Source organism: Phodopus roborovskii, unplaced genomic scaffold (genome assembly GCF_943737965.1).
Source record: "Phodopus roborovskii unplaced genomic scaffold, PHOROB, whole genome shotgun sequence".
In the NCBI taxonomy this organism is placed as follows: domain Eukaryota; kingdom Metazoa; phylum Chordata; class Mammalia; order Rodentia; family Cricetidae; genus Phodopus; species Phodopus roborovskii.
In genome coordinates, this window is record NW_026126588.1 from 1,481,048 (window position 1) to 1,504,932 (window position 23,885).

Sequence of the window (23,885 nt, forward strand, 5' to 3'; positions counted from 1 at the left end):
TGGCTTCAGTGCAGCTCATTTCAAGTGATTTTATTAATCTATGTGGGTGTTCAGGTCAGCTAAATATTTACAGAGTCCCCAGTCTGCTTACCAGTCTTGCTGATAGTTGCTATGAAGCTTTTTTTTTTTTTAAACTGAATTAGAACCTTCTACTTTTCCTTTACGTGTTTATATTGACAAATGATTTTCCCCTGTGGACAGACAAATGTATTCTCTGCCTGCAAGTTCTCTTTCTAGAACAAAAACCACAGGGTTTAAGATGAGGTGTAATTCAGTCTTGTTTCCTTTTCTACTCTCAATGGTTTTTTTTTTTTTTTTTTTTTGTTTTTTTTTTTGTTTTTCAGACAGGGTCTCACAATGTAGCCTCAAACTCAATCCTCCTGCCTCAGCCTAGCAGGTGCTGGCCTTCCAGAGGTGTACCAGACCACTGGGCTTGTTTTTGAATGGGCTTTCCTACTATGGTGATGCATCATCACCATCATGCACCTTGGTAATGTGGACCTCCTTGGACCTTAGAGTACAGCTTTCTATCAGAGCCACAGGCAGCATGGACCACCAGACACTTTAAAACAGTGTCCTGGAGAGGAGGAGGCCATGCAGAGCTCACAAAAAAGCCTGAAGTAGACAGTAAAAACCAAACAGCACAAAAATGCCATACATTATCGCTTCCAAATAAAAGCTAAATACAGAAACCTCACAGTGTTGTAAAAAAGCAAGTTTAAATCTAGCCACACCATCCCTGTTGGGGAAGCCATTTTCTGTCTGATTTCTTCCATGAATCAGTGATGTCTGGCAGACCTACAGGAGTTCATCTGAAATGAGGGCAGCAATAAATGCTACAGATGCGCCTGGGAAACAGCAATGCTTCCTTCAGCCTCTTTGTCCCTGTTTCCCACCCCTTCAACTGCCTTCCCTATCTATTCCCATCAAGTGACAGCTGTACATTTAACGCCAGCTCCTTGTTCACAGGAGATGCTGAGGCACTGCAAAGGCAAAGGAGCCAGTTTTAAAGATGTGTTTTTACTAATAGCAGTAAAAGATGGGAGTCTTGCTGTACTGCTCATGAACCCAGGGCAGGTGGCCAGAGCAGCAGGTGAGAATAAGTAGCAGACTAGAAAGAAAACAGATGAGGGCCATGAGCAAGAACTGGACACACGTTCACAGCCCGGGGAAGCAAAAGCTCCCAAACCCAGTGAGCACAAATGTTCTAGCAGCAGGGAAGGAGCTGCATGCCATACAAGGTGAGACCCTAGGGACAGCAGGCGTTGGGACAGTCCCCACTCACTCCACTGACTTCTGACCACTGACCCAAAGACCAATCTGAACCAAACCATGTGCTGGCTCCAGGCACGAGCCAGGGTCCTACCAACCACGCACCAGTCTATGCCTCCTCTTACGACTGCCTCTTCAAAAGGAAGGGTGGCTCACTGTGTCTCACCAGGGTAGAATGATGAGGTGATAGCAGCAACTCCGGAGACGCCTGGCTCTGAAAGCCTTCCTGTTTGGCATGAGAAAATGTACTTCCATGCCCGTCACTCTACTTTCCAATCTCTTTCCTAAAAAAGGAAGCTTGCGAGCTGTGATCCTTGATGGCCACCTCTTTTGTGCGAATAAATGCCTCGACTTCCCCTTTCACTTTGGAACCAATCTTCCCCACCAGCTGCCAGCCTGGGGCCCTCCTCATGTGCTCTGTGCAGTGCTGCAGGGAGGCCCTGATTAGTAGGGGACTCACGACACAGAAGACAGACATGGCTGCTCCCCTGGCTGGATGACCATTCCCCACTGCTGCCCCCCTTCCCCCTATTATCCAGAAGCAACTGACAAAAGAATCTTCATAGAAGTTACTCCTTTAGATTTGTTTTATGAAAGGAGGGAATTTCCAAATGTTTTCAAAAGAAAGTGACTACCCATTTTTGACAGGGCAGAATCACCTGGCATTGTCTCCTCTAGGCCCAGTGAGGCACACCCAGCAATCTGTTACTGTGGCAAGCCTTATTACCCAAGAGGGAACATGTAAGGACATTTTGATGCATGTCTCCTAGTCAGGGGAGTGTGCATGTTCTGCCTTCGTCCTTGCTGCTGGACTGCACCTGAGCTCGGAGTTGGGGTTCTGAGAGTCTTGCACTGCCCTGAACTGTTCTTCGAGTGTAAAAAAGGATGTAGGCCTGGGTTTTGCACACTTCCTCGACACTGCACACATCCAGCTTTGAGTCATTGCAGTGGACCCAAAAACCTAGGAAGCCAAAGGAGAGAAAGAGAAAATATGACCTAGTTTACATTTCCAGACAGTGTAACCAGGAGATAGGGGAAGAGACACCTTCTGACACGGGGAGGGAAGGACATGTGAATTGACACCATGCTCCCTGTAACCCCAGGCTTTTGCCCCACTAAATACCAAAAAGACTCTTGCCTACGGTATTGACTGACCAACTTCTGTCCTTGCTTCCTTTATGCCTTTGTAATGTCTACTGAAGCCTCCAGAGACAGCCGGGATGGTTTGGAGTAAGCAGAGGAAGGGGGAAGAGAACTGGGTAGAGGGGAGTGACAGCAGTACTTCTTTATGTCCCAGCCCATCTTTATCACCACCTTTATTAGTGCAACAGCTGGAGACTGCCCCAGGGTAGGGCTGAAGCTCCTTTGGAGGACCCTTGATACCCACACTCAAGGTAAGGGGGCAAATGAGGGCACAGAAAGTCCCCAGTGTCCTCAGTTATTTGACTGAGGATAAAGATTTATAACATATGACCATGAAGTTACAAAGGCTCCATTATTTCTGCATGACCAAGAAGGAAGCTGAGGTCTGCAGAATTATCATCCCCATAGCCATAGTAACCCCATCGATAATCAGTACTACTGATGATACTGTGCTAAGGCTAACCTCCAGCACTGGATCCAAGTGCTTTGATGTGGGTAGTTCTGTTCATTCCTAGCATAACCTCATCCTTACCAAACCCCAACTTTCATAATGCTTCTCACTGAATTCTAACATATTTAATTTGTCCCTAGCTGACCTAGGGGGATGGAAATAATGAAAAGCAATAAAATGTGAACAAATGACCCTTTTCCACGTCCCCACCCCGACAGAGTAAAGCGCACGCACCTCCCTCTGTGTTGTAGCAATAGGCTGTGTAGTGTCCTGAGCCAAACCCTTTCCCGTGATGCATGACCACTGCGGAGAGATCATAGGCAAAGGTCTCTTTGTCAAGAGAGGAGAGCATGTCCCTGCAGCAGTAAGGTTCCATGGTTAATACCTGGTCAAAGACGACATGGACCCCAATCTTCTCTCGATGATTACGGCCAGACCACCTAGGGCATGGAAATGAATTTTTTACTCATTCAGACTGGTATAAGCTAGTCAAACAGGGAGCTAAGAAAATAGCTTTTATTTTTGCTTTTGCCCCCTGCTAATCAAAATCCATGTGTATATCTGCTGTGAAAATTCCATGGACTATTTGAACCTACAAACCGTTAAAGAAACAGTTCAGACATAGTCTCTGTATAGTTGGTTGCTTGCCCATTCAATGTTATTTTATACCGAACCCTTGGAACAGATCTGCATAAGCCCAAACCAGGGTAGAAGAGTATTGACAGACATTAGGTACAAGCTAGCAAAAAAACAAGGCAAGAGAGCTGGAGCCCAGGCTGCTGGCTCCAACATCAACTTTTCTTTCTTTTTTTAGTTCTATTATTTTTTGTTTTTTCAAGACAGGGTTTCTCTGTGTAACAGTGATGTCCTGGAACTTTAGCTCTGTAGACCAGGCTGGTCTCAAATTTACAGAGATCTGCCTGCCTCTGCCTCCCAAGTGCTGGGATTAAGGGAGCGTGCCATTGCCACCCAGCCCAGTATCAGCTTTTCTTACAGAGCAAGAACCATTGACTCTTCACAGCAAGTGAAAGGCCCCACAGGAACAGGCTTCTCTTTCCCATACTCCCCCCCCAAAAAAAAGCCATCTGTCCTCCCCAAGCCCTCAAGACAGTTCTTCCCAAAGCTCACCTGAATCTTTTGAGGTGCAGCCGGAGGACCTGAGGTAGTCTGTAGATCATTAACTGCTTTCTAGCTTCACTCAGAATAAGAGGTTTTGGGTTTGATTTCCGTCTTTTGCCTATGTAGTTTGGAAAGGTGGAAGACAGGCAGTGAGGGACATCAACACAGTTACTGGCCACTCAACAGACATTCTCCTTAGTTTTCAAACCCTGGACCTTAGTTTTAGTTATGGCAATAATATGACACATGCCAAATATGACTGCACTTCCCAGTTTCACAGGCCAGGATGCAGTCGCTCTGGAGCTGTGGCTAAGATAAAAGCAGTGATGGGAGCCGCGTACCCTGACAGTGAAACAGTAGGAGCCTTCATTCCCTGATGGCCGTGTAGCCACAAGCTAGCCTGGGTGCCCTCCGGATTTCTTCTGTATGACAGTTATTGGGCTCTTAAAATCCTGATCCTCACACATCTGCTTTCAAACTTTTGCCATCAGCAGCTTCTAGAAGTGATATAGGTTTAGGATAGTATATTCTAGGTGTCATAACTTTATGTTTTTAGTTTTTCAAGACAGGGTTTCTCTTGTGTAGCCCTGGCTGTCCCGGAACTCCCTCTGTAGAGCAGGCTGGACTCCAATTCACTGAGATCGGCCGCCTCTGCCTCCTGGGTGCTGGGATTAAAGGTGTGCACCACTCAGTGACTTTCTGATGGAATGTAGTAGACAGCTGCTACCACAGTGAGCACACTGAGGTGAATACACCAGGGTTCTATGCTTTTACATTCCCAGCACTTAAATTGCCATGCAGCTTCTGTTTAAAAGGCCTTTTTTCTTTTCACCAGTTAGGTCTAGCTGCACTCCCTGTTGTAACTATATATGGACCAAATGAATAAATTCTCCCAAACTCTAAACCTCAGCTCCCTCACCACGAGAAACATTTTTGTTTTGAATGTTACATGTATTTGAAGTTTAGAAAAAAGATAACACAACTTTAAAAAAATAAACTTTGGTTGTTGTGATGGTTAATTTTGGTTGTCACCTTGATACATCTGGGAAGAGGGAACCCTAACCGAAGAACACATCAGACTGGCCTGTGAGCATGTCTCTGTGGAATTTTCTTGATTGCTGATTGATGTGGCAGAGCACAGCCCACTGTGGGCATACTACCCATGGGCAACGGGGGGCCTAGGTGGTATAAGAAAGGTAGCTGACTCAAGCTTGGAAGCAAGCCAGGGAGGAAGGAGCTTTTCTCCAGGCCTTCAGCTCTTACCCTGCGTTTCTTTCCTGACAGTGGACTGTATTAGCCTGTAAACTAAAATAATCCTCTCCTCCCCAAGTTGCTTTTTGGTCATGGTGTTTATGACAGCAACAGAAAGCAAACTAGGGCAGTTCTGTGTTTTTAGACCATAGTTTTTGAAATGTATTTTTCTTTTTCCTGAGACAGTGTTTCTCTATGTAGCCCTGGCTGTTCTGAAACTCAGAGATCCGCCTGTCTTCTAGGATTAGTGGTGTGCATCACCACTGCCTGGCTGAAATGTGTTTCATCCTTCTTTTCTTTCACTTCCTTCCTTCCTTTCTTCCCTTTTTTTTAGATTTATGTATTATGTATACAATATGCAGTGTTCTGTCTGCATGTATGCCTGCACACCAGAAGAGGGCATACAGACCCCATTATGATGGTTGTGAGCCACCATGTGGTTGCTGGAAGTGAACTCAGGACCTTTGGAAGAGCAGCTAGTGCTCTTAACCTTGGAGCCATCTCTCTGGCACCTGAAATGTGTTTCTTATAGATAAGGTGGAAAGGTAGCCAAGTTCATCTCTCTAGTCCAGTGGTTCCCAACCTCCTGGTCATGACCCCATACAGGTCAAATGACCCTTTCACAGAAGTCACCAAAGACCATGGGGAACCCAGATATTTACATTACAGTAGCAAAATTACAGTTACAAAGTAGAAATGAAAATTCTGTGGTTGGGGACACAACATGAGGAACTGTATATTAATCAGAGTCCCTTGAAAGCCCTTAGTGATCCAATAAAGTGAACAGACTGGAACACAAAGTTCGGGGCCCAGCGGAGACGGGGCCTGCTGCTTGTTTCTAAGCTGTTGCTGAGGGCTCAGAGTAGAAAGCATGGCATCTGGTTCTGTTTGTAGCATTTGTGAAAACAGCCCTCTGTGACATGGAGAGTCAGCTGCTCAGAGCAGACTACATCAGGGTGCGGCCATGCAGTCATGACACACGGGATATGCAAAGATGCATCCAGAGAGGGCTTTGCCAGACCTTTCCATTCCTGTTAAACCTTTGAAAAGTAATGGAGCTCAGCTTGGGAAGAGGAAGCGGCAATGACCACAATCCACAGCAGAGGGAGTACGTGAGCTACGTGGGAACAATGTAGACTTGGTTTCCCTAAATGAAATGCCACAAAGAAAAAGAAACTCCTGACTCAGCTGAGATAGCCAGTTTTGTCTCCGTTTAGTTAAGATGAGACACAGAGAGGGGGAAGGAGGACAATCCTTAAACTTCACGAGCACCAAGCCAGTGTAGTTCATGGCCACTGAAGCCTTTCTTCTGCATTAGCAGCGGCATGGAGAAATCCTTACTAAGCCAGAAAATCACTTCCTGACAAACTGAGTATTTCCTGCCTAACCTGTCACATCCAAGGATGACACAGAGTTGCCAGTGCCCTTTTCTCCTTACAGGGAAAAGGCTTTGGCCAGGTGTAGCTGTACACACCTTTAATCACAGCTCTTGGGAAAGCAGAGGCAGGCGGATCCCTGAGTTTGAGGCCAGCCCGGTCTACATAGTGGCGTTCAGGACAGCCAGGGCTATATAAATAATAAAGAGACCTTGTCTCAAACAAACAAAAAACAAAAGCAAAAACAAAGAAAATGACTCCCCTCTAACCCCCCCAGAGTATACTCCAAACTATTATTATATAGTGGTAAACAGAAATCTAGATCATTGTGTTAGAGCCAAAGTGGCATTTTAAGTTTTAATTGCTATGCTATAGAGATTCATGAAACAAACAAATGTCTCTGCTCTGCAAGCCCCTTGCCCGAGGACAGGCAGTTCCTGAAATGCCGGAGGCTGTTGTTTATGGGAGATAACAAGCCCCTTGGTTTTCACTCCTCTAACTAAACAAGCTTGTTTGACCCATCTGCCTTGGATGTGCTTGATCACATGTGGGCAGGGGGTTCACAGGCAGGAAACAAGTCAGTATATACGCTTGTCCCTGACTGGACCTGTAGGCCAGGCTGGCTTTGAATTCAGGCATCCACCTGCCTCTGCCTCCCTAGTGCATTTCAGTTGTAACCCACCCCTCCTCCACGCGGCACTCACTGTTACACTGGTCACAAGCGTAGATTCTCCCCTCCAGGGCCTCTGTCTCTGTAAACTTGGCCAGCATCTCAGTGAGCAGGCACTCTGTCTGATTCAGAGGGACAAACCCCTTTTCTATGCAGTGATAGCGTTCAGGGAATTCCAGGGACAGATCCCAAAAGGGCTCAATGGTATTGGATTTATAATTGCATGATACACATGTAACCTAGAACGACAAGATTGGTTTGCAGATTATATAGTTTCCATGCTTCCTACATACAATTTTGCTTGTTTTATAGGAGACATATAAATTTACCAACCACTTCCCCCCAAAAGGTTAATAAGCACTTAAAAACTTTACTGAAAGCATTGGGGCATATTATGTGTGGCTGCATTTCTAAGCATGCTGGAACTAGCTAGTTGTAACGAGGACCCACAGGGCCACCCCGCTTTCTCCCCTCTGCCATGAATGCTGTCTCAGTGGCGATAGCAGGGTACCCACTCTTCTCTCCCACTTGGTCCTGTTCCTCCTGTGTTTCTCCCTCCCACACTCCCCTCATTTTTATTTTCATTTGACATGGAGTCTCGCTGTATATTCCCTACTGGCCTTGATCTCTGGTTTCTCTGGCCTCAGCCTCCCAACCACTCCTTATAAATAAAAGGGAAGCCCTATCAGGGAAGGCCCTTTCAAACGGCTTTGGAAAGCGTGCTCTACACAAACTGTTCAGTTTTGTAAACTAGACAGATTAAAAGATCTGGACAGAGAACACCCAAGCCCACCTACATGATCACCAGTGTACAGGGTCAGGTACAACCAACCATTTAGCCCAGGAATCTGGAAGCCCAAACTACCTCCCGAGCTTCCCATGGTGCTTCGGGTCGGTACACACCTACCTGACTGAGCAGCTGCCCGTGAAATATGGTGTTCACCACCTTTAAGACCTGCTTGGTAAGCTTCCTCTGGGAGAAGGGGATGAGAATTCGGCGCGTGGAGCCCTCGGACTCGAGTTCCTGCTGCACCTTGTGCAACAGCTCGCAGAGAAACTCCTGTGCATCCTGCTGGTCATAGCCACGGAAGGCGGGAATGAGGCTCCATACCGAGTGAAGCATGGCAAAGGGCGACACCAGCGCCCACTTCCCGGACCACATGACTCGGAAGAGGGTGTGCAGTTCATGGCAGAGGGAAATGTGCTTTGAGCTGGGTTCCTTGTTCTGAATGAGCTCCAGGCTCCTGCTGATGGAGGCTCCGCTGTTCCAGCAGAGGTCCTGAGGTTCGCATCCCTGGGCCCGGTCGCTCCTTACCGACAACTCTGTGGCAGAGGTGCTGGCTGGCCTACCAGAGAGCTGAGCCTTCCCGTTGGTTGCTTGGGGAAACAGGTGCTCGGAGGTGGAAGGGTCGAGATTCAGGAAGCATTCCCGGAACTTCCGGAGGTGGCTGAGTACCTGGAGGATGGAGTTCATGTAGCAGGTGTTGCCCAGGTTGCGCAGGCCGGTGACGCCTGGTGCCACCGCCGGCTGTCGGCGCGGCTTGAGGGCAGCGGTGGGCGCGCGCCGGGAGGTAGCGAGGGTAGCAGGGCGCACGGTCACGGGCCCGGGCGCATGCAGAAGCAGGCGCGCACTCTTGCGCGGCGGCGAGCTGGCCAGCTCCTCCAGCAGCCGCCGCTTGACCTCGCGCCTCCGCTGCCGCGCCGCCTCCTTCTTGCGCTCCAGCGCCTCCTCCCGCCGCCGCTGCTCCAGCTGTGCACGGCCCCTGGAGCTCTTCTCGAACCACAGCCGCAGCGTCTTGGCCAACAAGTGCTGGCGCCGGTACCACAGAGCGGTGAGCATCTGCGGCTGTCCCTGAGGAGTGCGCTGTGGTGGGACCACGTCCTCGCCTGCAGCTGTGGACCGCAGCGTGCGCCCACGCCTGGCCGGCTGGTCCTGCTTCTGGCCTTGAACCGCCAGGAGGGAGCTTCGCAGCAGCTTCAGATCCCCCTCGGGGTTGTCATTGAGCACGTAGTCCTTGCACAGGTAGCAGAACACGTAGAGATCCCGTACCTCCATGGCCAGCGGGTGCCCCGTCTCTTCAAAGTGTTTCAGTGCATGGTCTTCAATGTATCGGCCACAGGCCACGTGGGAGCACTTCAGGCAGGCCCACGCAGACTCCGTGGTGGAGCACTCCAGACAGCACCACTTCTGAGGATTCAAGATGGAGTGGTCCTGGGCGAGCCTTAACCGTCCTACATGTTTGCATCTATCCATGTTTTAGCGCAGTCGCCACTCTCCTATTCTGGAGCCATGAAAAAAAAAAAAAATAAAGCAGAATTTCAGCAAAATATTTTCCTAGAAAAAAGGCTGCAAATGGCATTTCTGTGCAAGACTTATTAGTTTTTAATTTGTTCTTTTCAAAGTCCAAACTGGTATTTCAAATACCAACAAGAGAGAAACAAGAGCCTTAAAACAAAACCAACTGGACCGCCTTAGGTCAATTTCAGTGTAACTCAAAGCAAAGGTACAGAATAAGGGAAAGATAAAAAGAAAGTAAAATGACTAAGGAGGCAAAGCCCAAGCCTCAATTTAAGTAACATTTTAGAAGTTAGTCTTTCTGAAGAGAACACATTTTGTAGAAAAAAATGGCAAAACTCTCATGTCTTTACTAACAAGTAAACACACAGGTGGACTGATAGGACATGAGGTGGTGTAGCTATTGGGACAGTGTTCAAACCAAAGATCCAGACACAACAAACAAGAAAACAGAAGTGAGTTTGCTTCCCTTCCTTTTCGAGACTAACTTACTCTGTAGCCCAGGCTGGCCCAAATGGGTGGCAACCTCAGCAAACACGTGTTGGGATTACTGATCTCTAACATTGTTTTGTTGTTGTAGTTGTTGCTTGTGTCTTTTGTTTGTTTGGTTTGGAGACAGGGTCTCACTGTGCTGCCTCAGCTAGCCTTGAACTCACAGAGATCTACCTTCTCTGCACCTCCAGTACTAGGATCACAGGTGTGCAACCACCATGTCTGGTTTTTAATGTTGCTTTCTAATGTTATTCATATGGGAAATATGGAGTCATCTTCTCCAATGGAATTAAGCTTAACAGATATTTTTAAAATATTTTATTCTTTAGAAAACTTCAGTTTTCCCAGGATTAAAAATATAGTAAAGGTGCTTGGCAGTGGTGGCTCACACCTTTAGTCCCAGCACTCAGGAAGCAGAGGCAGGTGGTCTGTGACTTTGAGACCAGCCTGGTCTTCAGAGTGAGTTCCAAGCTAGAGCTATGCAGAGAAAATCCTAAAATCCTAAAGACAGTCTTTAAATTCTTAATTATTTATTGATTTATTTATTTTTGAGACAGGGTCTTGCTATTATGTAGTTCTAGAACTCACAGAGATCCACCTGACTCTGCCTCCTGAGCGCTGAGATCAAAGGCGTGCACCAATACCTCCAGGTAAAAGGTTTTTTTTTTTTTTTTTTTTTTTTTTTCTTTCTTTCTAATATTGGCTTTACCTGCATGGATTTAGTAGCTCCTGATCAATGGGAGAAATAAAACACTCTGATGGGAGATGTCATTCTGTAAATATGTTTCTCATACTGGTTAATGAATAAAGCACTGGTGGCCAATAGGAAAGCAAGATAGGCGGGACTAGGAGACAAGGAGGATTCGAGGAAGTAGTGAGGAGTAAGCATGGAGAGACTGGGGAGAGCAGACGCCGGCCCCACTCCCTGGTAAGATGAGACCACGTGGAAATACTTAGATTAATAGAAATGGGTTAATAATTAAGACAGAGCTAGCCAATAAGAAACTAGTACCTGGCCAACAGCTTTATATCAAATATAGCGTCTCTCTGTGTATTATTTGGGGCTGGCATGACGGCAAGACCAGCGGCGGAAAAACCTACTGGTAACAACACTCCAAAGAGGAGGGGGGTAAAAGCCCTCAAATCAAAAAAGGAATGTCATCATAGCCTAATCAAGATAATGATTTCCCTTTGAGTACTAGCTTCTACCGTATTATTTTTCAAATCATTATTCATTCTTATTCTCATCATTCTCTAGATGTTTGTTCATTCTGACTAGATATAATCTTTAGAGAGGAGTTCATGTGTTCTATTCCTGTTCTACTCCCTTACAAGGGCAAGACCCGAGTGTTGCACTACAGGTTGAACAGTGTTATCAGAATGACTGCCTGAGGGGCAGGGGATATGTCTCTGCCAGAGCACACGTTTAACCCTCAACACTAGCAGGGGAAAGAACTGTTGTCCTGAAAGAAGCATTTGGGGGCACAGCCAAACCACAGCACACATGACTGAAAACTGGAAAGAAAGAGTACGAGCTACTCAACACAATGACAGTGCAAGCTGGAGACGACCCACGGTGCTCTTAAATCAACTACTGGGGACACAATGAAAGTAAAGAGCATAAAACGGAATTGGCAAGCTTCTTTTTTCAGACTCTTGTCCCTGAACTCCCCACCCACCACTTACTACTTCCTACCTGAGGAGTCAGAATCTGCAGAGGGCACTCATATCTATCTTATACAAACTCCAGAGATGAGTCCCTCACACATAAAACTCTATAAGCACTGCATCAATGCAACAAATCACGGAGGACAAACTCAGAAACCAGTAAAGAATTCTATTTTCCAAAGCCTTCCCACTTCCCCACAGGCAGAATCTCATTAGGCAAACCTGGCTGGCCTGGCACTTGTAACAGAGCAAGCTGGCCTCAAATTCATAGAGAGTGACATGCCTTTGCCTTCTGAGTGCTGGGATTAAAGTTGAGCTTCATCATACTTACCTGACTACTTTCCAAATTCTTCCACTCAGACCAATGCTGCCGGAAATGATAAAATATTCTCCCTTAAATGGGCCTAATGGGATTCAAGGACTGATTTTTTTTTTTTTTTTTTTTTTTTTTTTTGAGACAGGGTTTCTCTGTATTGCTTTGGAGCCTGTCCTGGAACTCTCTCTATAGACTAGGCCGCCAATGCCTGGCTAGGACTGAACTTTTAACTCCATTAATTTTAAATAAGATAGCTATGAGAAACTGAGCACTGTGGCATATGCCTTTAATCCCAGCACTCAGGAGGCAGAGGCAGGAGGATCTCTATGAATTCAAGGCCAGTCTGGTCTACAGATGGAGTTCCAGGATAGCCAGGGCTACACAGTGAGATCCTGTCTTAAAAACCCAAACAAAAGAATAGTCACATCTGGCTAGTGACTATACAGTCTGTGATAACACAGGCATAGGCACTCCAGGCCAGGCTGAGTCAAGGCTTTTGGACTCACATCTGAATGGCCTCCTCTTTCAAGATCCTGATGCTCAGCAAATGTTTCCATTTTGTTTCCTGGTGTGTCTTCTGGAAGTTTATTGCTACTAAATCCGACACCATGAAACACAGCACCAGAAGACTGTCTTTAAAGCCAGCTCCTGGGCCAGAATGAAATGGACCCTGAGCAAACAAGCACACTGTCTCTTAGAGACCTGTTGAAGGGAAAGGGTGCCCTGAAAATCTTTCTCCTGATCTCACCTGCCTGTCAAGCATATCTTCTCCTGTTCCCTCTCCCCCCTTGCAAATCTGTTGTGGCGACTCACTAAGCCTGCTATGTGGCAGAGTACATCATTCAGGAAAACACTAGGCCTCTTGGCACAACAATTACCTCATCGAAGCAGACTAGCTTCTCTAAAGCACAGCACATCTGATTTCAAAATGGGAATATCCCAAAGTGATGTAAAAACAAGGAGCTCGTCCAATATAAGACAGAGTAAAAGGAGCACAACGTCAAATGTGTGTGGCTCTCCCTATTCGTTCTGACCACGCCCAAACGCCACTCTGTATTTTTCTGACATGTACATTCTTCTCATCACATTCTCCAAAGTCACAATAATTATAAACGCCCTGCACACCCTGGATTCATGTGTATATGTGAGAGTAAAGCCAGCAAGTATTAGCATTTGATTTTTTAATCACCTTAATCACCATAATTTGCTTATTTACTTTTTTTTTTTTTTTTTTTTTTTTGAGGCAGGTCTCACTCCCCCTTGTTCAGGCTGTCCTTGAACTTGTGGCAATCTTCCTGCCTCAGCCTGTCAAGTGCTAGGATGTCCTAGTTAAGGTTAACACTGATGTAATGAAACAACATGGAAAGGGAAGGCTTTGTTTCCTTTACACTTCTGGGTAGTAGTTCATTAATGAGGGAAGTCAGGGCAGGAACCTGGAGGCAGAGCTGATGCACAGGCCTTGGAGGGCGCTCACTGGCTTGCTCCTCATGGCTTGCTCAGCCTGCTTTCTCACAGAACCCAGGGCCACAAGCCCAAGGATGGCACCACCCACAATGCCTGGGCCCTTGCAGAACTTCAGTCACTAATTAAGGAAATGCCCTACAGGCTTGCTTACAGCCTGATCTTATGGGGACATTTTCTCACTGAGGGTTCTCTCTGATGACTCCCAGTCAGCACATGGGATTACAGGTATAAACCACAATCCCAGCACCTTTTTTATTTAAAAAAAAAAAAAAAAAAATGAAGTAATGTCTGTAGGTGTAGCCCAGTGCTCTGCTTAGCAGTCATGATGCTCTAGATTCAGTATCCCCAGTCACCATGGTGGGAGAGGAAGAAAGGAGGAAGCTAAAAGCTGAATCAGCTGGGTATAAAACCAGAACCCACGCTTTAAATAATTGCACAATTAACTATCACTACTTGCCAAATGGAATGTTAATTAAGAGAAATCTTTTTTTTTGTTCTGATGAGAAACTACATTAATCTTTAAAAAATTGTTAAAGATTTATTTTATTTTTAATTATATGTATGTGTTCATGACTACAGAGGCTAGAAGAGGAAGCTGGATGCTCTGCAGCTGGAATTATAAGCTGTTGAGAGGTGCCAGGTGTAGGTGCTGGGGGATTTAACTTGGAACCTCTAGAAAAGCAGGAAGCACTCTTAACCACTAAGCCATCTCTGGAAGAGGTGAATGAACATTAGAAATTATCATTGTTTAAAAAGACCAAAAGCCCCCAAACCCTAAAATATGAAAATGTCTTTTAATTGGATCATTCTCATTATTCTCACACAGAAAATGTGTTAGCATTGTGTAACTACATCATCAGAAAATTTCAATGACTAAAATAGGAAACAAATTAAGGAAATCTCTACAGAAAGATCTCTATTTCTCTTTCTCTTTTTTAAATTTTTTTTTTTTTTTTTTTTTTTTTTTTCTCTCAGCTCTTACCTAGGACCAAGGAATTCCTCCTTGGTCTTGGTGAAACCAAATGGTATATACCTCAGCTCAGAGAGAGTAGGCACTATGGTAATGTGCTGACAACCTTCATTTACATAAAAGAATACTAATTACGTGGTATCATCAACAGCAGTGATTCTGCTCATTGCCAAATGCAATCGCACTGGGTATTTTAACCAGTGATCCTGGCTCCACAAATCCTCAGTGTGGCTGGAGACCGAATGCCTTGAGACCCTGAACCCCTGTCTTATATGTCTCTCTAGTGCTGGAATTAAGGGGTGTATGTACCACCATTGACTGGCCTCTATGACCGTGGCTAGCTTTTCATTCTGATCTTCAGGCAAGCTTCAGGTGATAAAGAATATATCAACCCACTCAGAAGACTGCAGCCTGAGATGTACAGGGACCCAGGCCAAACCTCCCTCCCCAAAGAGAGAGTGATGCACAGTGTTGTTTCCCTTCAAGTACATTCCTTAATGCCTCAGTTCCATGGGAACTTTCTTAGTGTCAGCAGCAATTGCCTTATATTCAATAGCGTTCCCCATTCTGTATCCACACTCACTCTGCATTTGACAGTGGCCATGCATTTCCTCAGGTAACTGCTCTCCTTTGCCTTTCTGCAGCTGCACCTCTGCTTTCACATGTCTTACTACTTGACACGTAGCTTTCCGTGAAATTTTGGGCTGAGCTCACTTCTATACAGTTTTATCTATTTAAGTATGATCTCAATACAGGATTATGTTTAATTTCCATAATTTTTAAAACTGCTTACTGAAAAATAATTTCGTACCACAAGTTCATTCATCTTGAAACTCTCTAGACATAGTAGCACACACCTCCAGGAGTTAGGAGGTGGGAGCAGGCGGATCATGAGTTCAAAGACAGCCTCTGATAGACAGTGAGTTTGAGGATAGCCTGGGCTACATGAGAATCTGTCTCAATCAACAGTATACAGCTCAATAATTTTTACTAACGTCATAGTGTCACACTATAATTTGAAACAGAAAATGTTTGTATGTCAATGATGTTGAAATTTCACATTTATCCCTACACTGTGGGACACCACTGTGAGTGACACTTGCTGGAGCAATGATGATCACACTGTTGAATCCGGGTCTCCAGATGAGCAAGATCAGTAAAAGGACTAAGAAATGCCACCATGGGGTAAAGCTAAAATTCACCAAACCATCAAGGGACAAACCAGATTTTTGATGTGATAACTCTACATTACTGCTAATGAGATCTGAGCCTAAAATTTAACTCATTTCCCCAGAATAACAGGCTGAAGGCAAGAGATGAAGTTTAGAGAAATCCTGTACATACTAGGAGATCTCTTCTCCCTCTCTCCCTCCCTCTTCCCCCCCCCCTCAGCTTGGCTGAGCATGGTGGCACACACCTTTGATCCCAGCACAGAGGCAGAGGCAGGTGGATCTCTGTGAGTTGTGAGGTACTGCTCCAGCACCATGTCCTCCACCTCATGATGGCTATGGTGCTTTATATCAGCAGTAGAAAAGACACAGGTACCATGGCACCAGGGAGTGAGCTAGTGTTGTGACAGGTTTGGGTGGGATGTCCAACAAGGAATGCTGTATACAGAGAGTGGGACAGAGAGTCCAAAAGAAAAGCTGTATTGCAATCAGCAAAGCTGAAAGGGCAAGCTATTGAGCTACAGGGTTTGGAGTTTGCCCTGCGAGTTTCAGGCTTCTTTAAGTATTTCTGTACTACAGCCCTCCTTCCTTTTGGAATGGTAGCATATATTTTACATCTGCATTGGAAGAATGTAATTTGTTTTTTTATTTTAAAGGGGATTACAATTAAGAGATTGCCTTGAGTCTCAGAAGACTTTGAAGGGGAAAAAAAAAAAATCCCTTTTGTTTTTTGGTTTTTCAAGACAGGGTTTCTCTGTGTAGCCCTGGCTGTCCTGGAACTTGCTCTGAAGACCAGGCTGGCCTCAAACTTGCAGATATCTGCCTGTGCCCTCCCCAGTGCATGGGGACAAAAGGCATGGGCCACCACGGCCCACCTTTGAACTTTTAGGCAGTCTTGAGACTGACAGACTATGGGGTTGGAAGGGAATGTAATGGTTTGAATGACAATGGCCCCCTTAGACTCATACATGTGAATGTTTGTTTTGAAGTTGGTGGAACTGCTTGGGAGGGATTATAAGATGTGGTCTTGTTGGGAGAGATGGTCACTGGGGGTGGGTCCTTGAGGTGCTCCCAGTTAGTGTTGTCACTTTCTTTCCCTCGTGTGGACCAGATGTCAGCTCGGCACTACCGCTGCAGCAGCAGGCCCTCCACCCCACGAGGGCCTGGACTAACTCTCTGGAACCATAAGCAAGCCCCCAGGAAACTTCTCTGCACTGTGCTGGTCATGGTGTCCTGTTACAGCAACTTAGTGTGACCCTGTCTCAAAATAAAAGGCTGAAGATATAGATCAATGGTACAGTACTTACACAGCGTGGTTAAGGCCCCTGGTTCAATTCCTAGAACCTCAAGAAAGACAATCCCCAACTCTGTGCAGAGATGGCAGGTTGCTAGGTAAGCATTACATATGTGAGCCTGCTTCAAGTTCAGTAGTGTGAATAGTCTGCTGGGTCATGTCTGGAGGGCAGGAGACAACTTTTGGGGATGCTTCTCTCCTTTCACGATGCTCTAGGAACTGGACCGGTGTGGTCAAGTTACATGGCAAGTAACTTTATCAGCACCCTGCTGACCCCTGGGGGGGGCAGTGTAAGGTATGTGTATAATGTGCTTATATGTGTATGTGTGCATCTTCATGTGTGAGTCCAATATATATGTGCCATAGCACATGTGTGGAGGTCAAGAGACATGGTGTTAGCCTTCATCTTCACCCTTGTTTGAGACAGAATCTCTTTTCTGTCCATCATTATGTATACCAGGCTAGCTGGTCTGCTAGCTTCTAAGTATTCCTTTGTCCCTGCCCATTTCACCGCAGGAGTCTGGTATTACAGATATGTGCTTGTCATGAAAGCTTGAGGACTGTTGAGAAATACTTGTTTAACTATGCAAAGATGTGTTGCTGTTTTACCTTGCTTGCTAAGACACCTGGTTGTTCTAATAAAAAGATGAATGGCTAAGAAAGAATGAGGGAGGATATAGGCAGAGCTATTATTATGTGCATGAAGGTGTGTGTAGAACCAGAGGGACCTTCTGGAGTCGGTTCTCTCCTTCCACTGGGGGTTCCAGGAACTGAACTCAGGTCGTCAGGCTTGCACAGTAAAAACTTTCCCTCTCTGAGCCACTTCACCGGCCTTATTCTCACCTTTCTTATTCGTCTGTGGCACTATGAGTCACACCCAGGCCTTCACGACAAGCACTCTACAGGTCTTGCCTATTATCTTTAAGTTAATGGTTGCTAACAGCCCACAGTCAAGGATAATACCTTATTTATAATATAATAATACAAATAAATAATACCAACAAACTGTACAAACATATCTTCACTCCATATGTTATTTGAAAATAAGAACTAAACTGCTTTGAAGGAACTAAGGTTAGAAACATCCTATCTACTATTGGCAGAGTAAAATAATAACTATTATTTTATATCCCAGGAGAAACTAACCCAGAAGAGTGCTCCAGACGTGATTTGCGCTTGAATGGAGAGGAGGAGAGAAGAGCAATGAAATGATGTGTTTGTACAAACACTTTCCTGTTCTGGCTCACAGCTCCAGGGTACAAACCTTAAGGCAGTGAAGCCAAGTGGCAGGAGGCTGAAGCAGCTGGTTATACTGTGTCCCAAGTCAGGGAAAGAATGGCTCATGCTTATGTTTACCCTACTCCCCACTCTCTCCTTTATGCAGTCCAGAATCCCAGCCCAGGGAACAGTGGGACCAGTGACCCTAATCAGCACAACCCACCACAGGCATGCCCAGGGACTTTCCACCCAGGTAATTTTAGATCTTGCATTACCTTTAATGGCAGCACTTGGGAGCTGAGGCAGGAGGGTCTTTATGAGTCTGAGGCCAGCCTGGTCTAGATATCAAGTTCCCAGGAAGGTAGGGAGAGAGGGGTGCAGGGAGAAAGACTAGTACGTACATAGCAGGCGCAACGTCCAAGGCCCTAAACCCCCGCACGCGCACGCACACGCGCACGCACTCATGGGTGTGTGTGTGTGTGTGTGTGTGTGTGTGTGTGTGGGTGTGTGTGTGTGTGTGACCACTTTATGTTTATAGCAGCAACGATACAGAATGCTTCCACAGTAACAGTTTTAGGTTAATATCTGAGAATGAAGAAAATAATGTAGTAGACACACAGTAATTAATTTTTAAAAAATACCAAAATGCTGAGATCTATTATTAACAAGATGTCAGACATCTAAGTGACTTGAGAGTTCTGAGAATCCCCAAACTGATCAAAGTGATCCAGGTACAACTTTGGACAGCCAGAGAGAATGTGGCTGTAAAGGGCTATGAGTCATGCCTAACCACACACAGACTGGGGGTCACCAATGTGTGTACAGACAGACTGTATTTCCTGCAGGGCTGAAGGGGAGTAGGTCTCCCAACTCATAAATACAACAGAGGAGCCTGCTGCTAGCACAGAAGGACCTGATGGAATCAGTCACTAGAACTATCCTGGAAGGCTCTCTCTGCACTTACTCCTTGTTCAGAAAACCAAAACTGATTTTCCACAGAGCTGGCCTTCAGGGACGGAGTGCAACAGCCACCACACTGCAGAATGGGTGTGCTCAACAGCCCCATCCCTCACTGTAAATGATCTTCCCTCTGATGACTCTGACCACGTATGTCTATTCCCAAGACAACTGAGGTTCTGGACTGAGCGTTAAGGTCCAGATGCTAGTCAGAACTGCACTAGGTTGACGCCACCTGGGAGGGCTGTGATAAGAGGCTTGTAGCCACGCATTAACACACTAGGTTGGTCTCCATCCAGTTCTCTCCATGCAGAACACAGACAACTTTGGTCAGGGAAGGTGCTTTTCCACATGTGTGGTTAACTGGTATTAAAATGATTAAACCTCTCTCAATTATCAAAAACTATATCCTGGAACTATTCTAAAACTGAAGACAAATATTATTTATTCTCTATGACAAGCTATTTTTTAATTTGACCTGTTTTTTATTGCATTTTATTTATTTTATATTTATGTTTGGGATGTGGCAAGTATGTGTCACAGGGCATGTGTTTGAGGTCAGAGGCAACTTGTAAGAGCTGGTTCTCTTTTTCTACCACATGGGTTCCAGAGGCTGAACTTAGGTCGTTGGGCTTGGTGGCAGATGCCTTAACCTGCTGAGCAATCGCTCTGGCTGTGACCCGCACTTTAAACAAGTAAGCTTAGAAAAAGAAAAGACTCTCCCTCTCCAAGGTTGTACTGCTAAGTTGTGTGGCAACTTCAAAACTGGCTTTTAAGGACTAGGCATGCTGGGTTCCAGCACTCGGGAGGCAGAGGCAGGTGGATCTCTGTGAGTTTGAGGCCAGCCTGGTCTACAGAGTGAGCTCCAGGACAGTCAGGGTTATGCAGGGAGATCCTGTCTAAAACAAAACCCTCAATATAATAAAAATATCCCTTCTTGTTTCTTCTGTAGCTTACTTAGGTTGTTTACATCTATCAAGCTTTTGGTTTGCAGTCTCTTCTAGTAGCCCACTGTACCTGTCTTAACCCATTACTATGCCACTCTGATTAGGAGAGGCAAGTTGTGCAAATCTTGCTGGCCCAAACCATGGTCTCTCCATCAATTTTTTTAACGTAACTTTGACTACTTTTGTCTCTATACCTATGAAATTTACAAAGAGCTTATACAACATTGCCCAAAAAGTTCAACTGCAATCAGGTGTGACAGTTCACACCTGAACAGCTCAGACAGCTTGGGCTACAGAATTAGTCTTAAAAAAGAAAGAATGGGGGGGCGGGGAGATCCAGAAGATGTAAGCCTGGAGTTCTGATCCCCAACACCTATGTAAAGATGGGCATGGAGGCCTGCTGGTAATCCAAGGCCTCCTGAAGTGGACAGAATTATTTGGGCAAGCTGACTAGCTAGAGTAGTGAACTTTGGTTCAGTGAGAGACCCTGTCTGATAAATAAAGTGGAAGAAAACTAAGGAAAACATCCAACATCAACCCCAGCTATCCTCTGGCCTCTATATACACACACATACTCAATGTAGAGACACAAAACCCAGGAAAGAGGCTAAGTAGTTAAGAGCAAGTACTACTCCCACAGAGGACCTGGTGTGGTTTTTAATACATACTTCAGGGGACTCAAAATTACCTGTAACTCTAGCTCTAGGAGATTCAACACCTTTTTCTGGTCTCTAAGAGCACTTGTACTCATATACACCCCCCTCACATAGACACATAACTTAAAAAAAGAATAAATAAATAAATAAATGAACAAACAAAAACTCACCACCAACAAAAAGATTAAGAGTGTGCTGACAGGTTATAAGGAAACCCTTGTTACTGAGAAGAGTAGAGGCTTTGGTGTGTGATGTCAAATGCATTTGAGTCATCTAATTAACCAAAACAACAGCATAGCTGAGATCACGGTATTCTCTAGAATATTAGGTTCTTGCTTAGTTTGCAGTGTGTGTGTGTGTGTGTGTGTGTGTGTGTGTGTGTGTGTGTGTGTGTGCCTGTGCACGTGTGCCTGCACTGGTGTGAATGCAGAAGTCGGAGGACGACTTTCTGGAGTCAGACTCTCCTTAACTGAGGATTCCCACACCCACATTCAGATCAGCAGGCTTGGATGGCAAGCACCTCATGTACTGAACCATCTCATCAGCTGTCTATTGGTCATCACTCTCATGACCATGTGGCGGACTAGGAGCTGTGGCTGTTGTCACTGTCCAAGTTGTTAAGAGAGCACATCACTAGTGCAAAAAAAAAAAAAAAAGAGAGAGAGAGAGCAATCTATGCATCTGAAGGAGAGGTTCTATGCAAAATGCACTGATTTCACAGTTAAAAAAAAAAAAAAAAAAAAAAAAAAAAGGAAGTAAGATCCAGACGTCTTGATTGGGAGCATTTTGTGCTTCCCTGTTTAAGAAGCAGGAGAGCGGTGGCATTCCTGCAATCTCAGAGGATCTGGAATTCAAGCCAGTCTCAGATATATATCATGTTCAAGTTTGAGGATCGCCGGTGCTGTAAGAGGCCCTAACTCAACTACCTCTCACCCCCACCCAAACAGAGAGGGAAAAATATAACAATAGAAATGGGGACATGATCCCAGAAGGAAGGAAAAGTGGTGGCTGTTCTCAGCTTGACTGAGCACTAAGTTTCACGGAGTCTCTGCCCACTGTCCCACTGTTCAAGTAACCCTTAGGTTATAGAACACAGCTTACTGCGGGGCTGCCATGTTTTACATTTGCCTGGCATTTCCCAGAAGGTCGATGGCTCAATAAGGCCTTCTGGATGAATGGATGAGTAGCTGGACGGATGACAAAGCCACACTTAGCATGCAAGGGAGGCCTTAGTCAACTGAGAGGATTGTTCATGGCATTAACATTACAAGTTTCTGAAAGGCGACAGCCAGGACCACTCAGAGAAACCCTTGGGGAACACTAAAAGTCTTCACAAGACAGTATCTGAGACCCTGGAACAAGACACACTGACTGGTAAACATGGAGCCTGTCCTGTTCAAAACTAAGTGAAATGCTCCCATCTGGGGGTTTCTTTCCCCTTTCCATGAATACCTGCACAACTCCCCCACCAGCTCAGGTCTGAAGGGCTCCACATTCAAGAAAAGGTTTCCACCCAAACACCCTCTTCCACTACAAACTGCCACCAAAGGCACATGGGTTTATGATTACCATCAAGTTCAAGGCCCGCAAACTATGTCCTACTCTAAGCTGAGCTCCTGCTGCATTTGCAGCTGGCTTACTCACTAGTCTACTAGATACAGTACTTTCAACTTATAAATCTACCCTTTCTCAGTAGGAAGGCAGATGATTCCAAGGCAACTGTTATTTCCTCTTGTCTCCAATGTCATGAAAATTGCCTTAAATATGTATATGTGCTCCAGTCTGTTCTACATGTAAGGACTCTGAGTTGAAACAAAACAAAACAATTTTTTTTCTTAAAAAAAAAAAAGAAAGAAAGAAAGAAAGAAAAAAAGAACAGAGGCAGAGCTGTTAGCAAAGTGTTGTGGGCAGCAGGAGGTCCTTCCTCAGGGGACAGAGAGCAGGTACTATGCTTTCTCCACACACACTATATTTCTAGGAGCAACAGAGCGTCTAGGCTAGTCAGTACTCAAAATGTGTACTAAAAGAATGAAGGATGCTGGCCAGCTGGGCAGCTGGGCAGCGGTGGCACAGGCCTTTAATCCCAGCACTCAGGAGGCAGAGGCAGGCTGTTACACAGAGGAACCCTGTCTTTAAAAAAAAAAAAATCAAAAGAGGAGGAGGAAGGAGGAAGAGGAGGGAGAAGGGAGGAGGAGACAGTTTGAGTAAGGTCAGAGATCAGAAAGGTGTTTGTTTATTAACAGCAATGTGCCCGTGTCAGCTGACTTCAGGGTGTCAGCCCAATAGTCAAGCCCCCTCCCCAAGAACACAGCCTCCCGCTGTGCCTTTACATGCTTGCCGCTGCCACTTTCTCGGGTGTGGGGAGATGCCCACTGCCTGTAATGTATTGTGTTCACCTCATGGAAACACCCTGTTCCACTGAGCCCTTTCACCTGTGAATTCTGTGATTATGAAGACAATTTCCTTCCTTCCTTCCTTCCTTCCTTCCTTCCTTCCTTCCTTCCTTCCTTCCTTCCTTCCTTCTTTCTTGACAGGGTTTCTCTGTGTAACAGCCCTGGCTATCCTAGAACTCACTCTGTTGATCAGGCTGGCTTCGAACTCACAGAGATCTGCCTGCCTCTGCCTTCCAAGTGCTGGGACCCCCACCACCACCACCACGTCCCATGCCCGATGATTTCGTCTTAATCTGTATCTATATAGATAATAAATCTTTCTTGCTAGGATGGGCTGATGACCAAAGGTCATGATTAATTTCTTGTACCCATTTCTGCCCTCAATCTCCTGATATAAAAAACTATTGATGAGTAGGTATGCACCCTAAAGATTTAAAGCAGAGCTGACTGTTTTTCACATATAAAAGTTTAGGTTTGTGATTCCTTTAAGATTCCTTTCAAGATAAATAATAAAATAATCGGTCTTTCTTTTGTAACTGTAAAATGCAGCCTGCCAGTAAAAGAACTGGTTGAAAAGAATACCTTGCTTGCTTATTCTGTTAATCTATGACAAGTTGCTTGGGTATGAACGTATGTGGGTTCTTGAGGATAATTTGTTTTTTACCAGTAATACATAAAATGTTTAATCCTGTTAAGGGATATGGAAAACATATTGTTTTTTACTTGTAATCATTCACTTGAAAATCAGAATGCAACCACATTG

General features: G+C 45.3%; 1 protein-coding gene across 3 annotated transcripts in view; it reads right to left on the minus strand.

Moving 5' to 3' along the window:
- Window positions 1–1,845: 1,845 nt before the first annotated feature.
- Usp49 (ubiquitin specific peptidase 49) overlaps window positions 1,846–23,885 on the minus strand; it is a 67,293-nt gene continuing 45,253 nt past the window's right edge. The window contains exons 3-8 of one of the 3 annotated variants that reach the window (XM_051204618.1): window positions 8,190–9,564; window positions 7,317–7,521; window positions 3,995–4,103; window positions 3,252–3,306; window positions 3,101–3,169; window positions 1,846–2,233 (exon numbers count right to left, since the gene is read on the minus strand). In XM_051204618.1, coding sequence (XP_051060575.1) covers window positions 2,039–2,233; window positions 3,101–3,169; window positions 3,252–3,306; window positions 3,995–4,103; window positions 7,317–7,521; window positions 8,190–9,536 — 1,980 coding nt within the window. In that variant the 5' untranslated portion in view covers window positions 9,537–9,564 and the 3' untranslated portion in view covers window positions 1,846–2,038. Of the gene's footprint in view, window positions 2,234–3,100; window positions 3,307–3,994; window positions 4,104–7,316; window positions 7,522–8,189; window positions 9,565–23,885 lie in introns of all 3 variants that reach the window. The other 2 variants (XM_051204619.1, XM_051204617.1) reach the window with 2 other exon arrangements.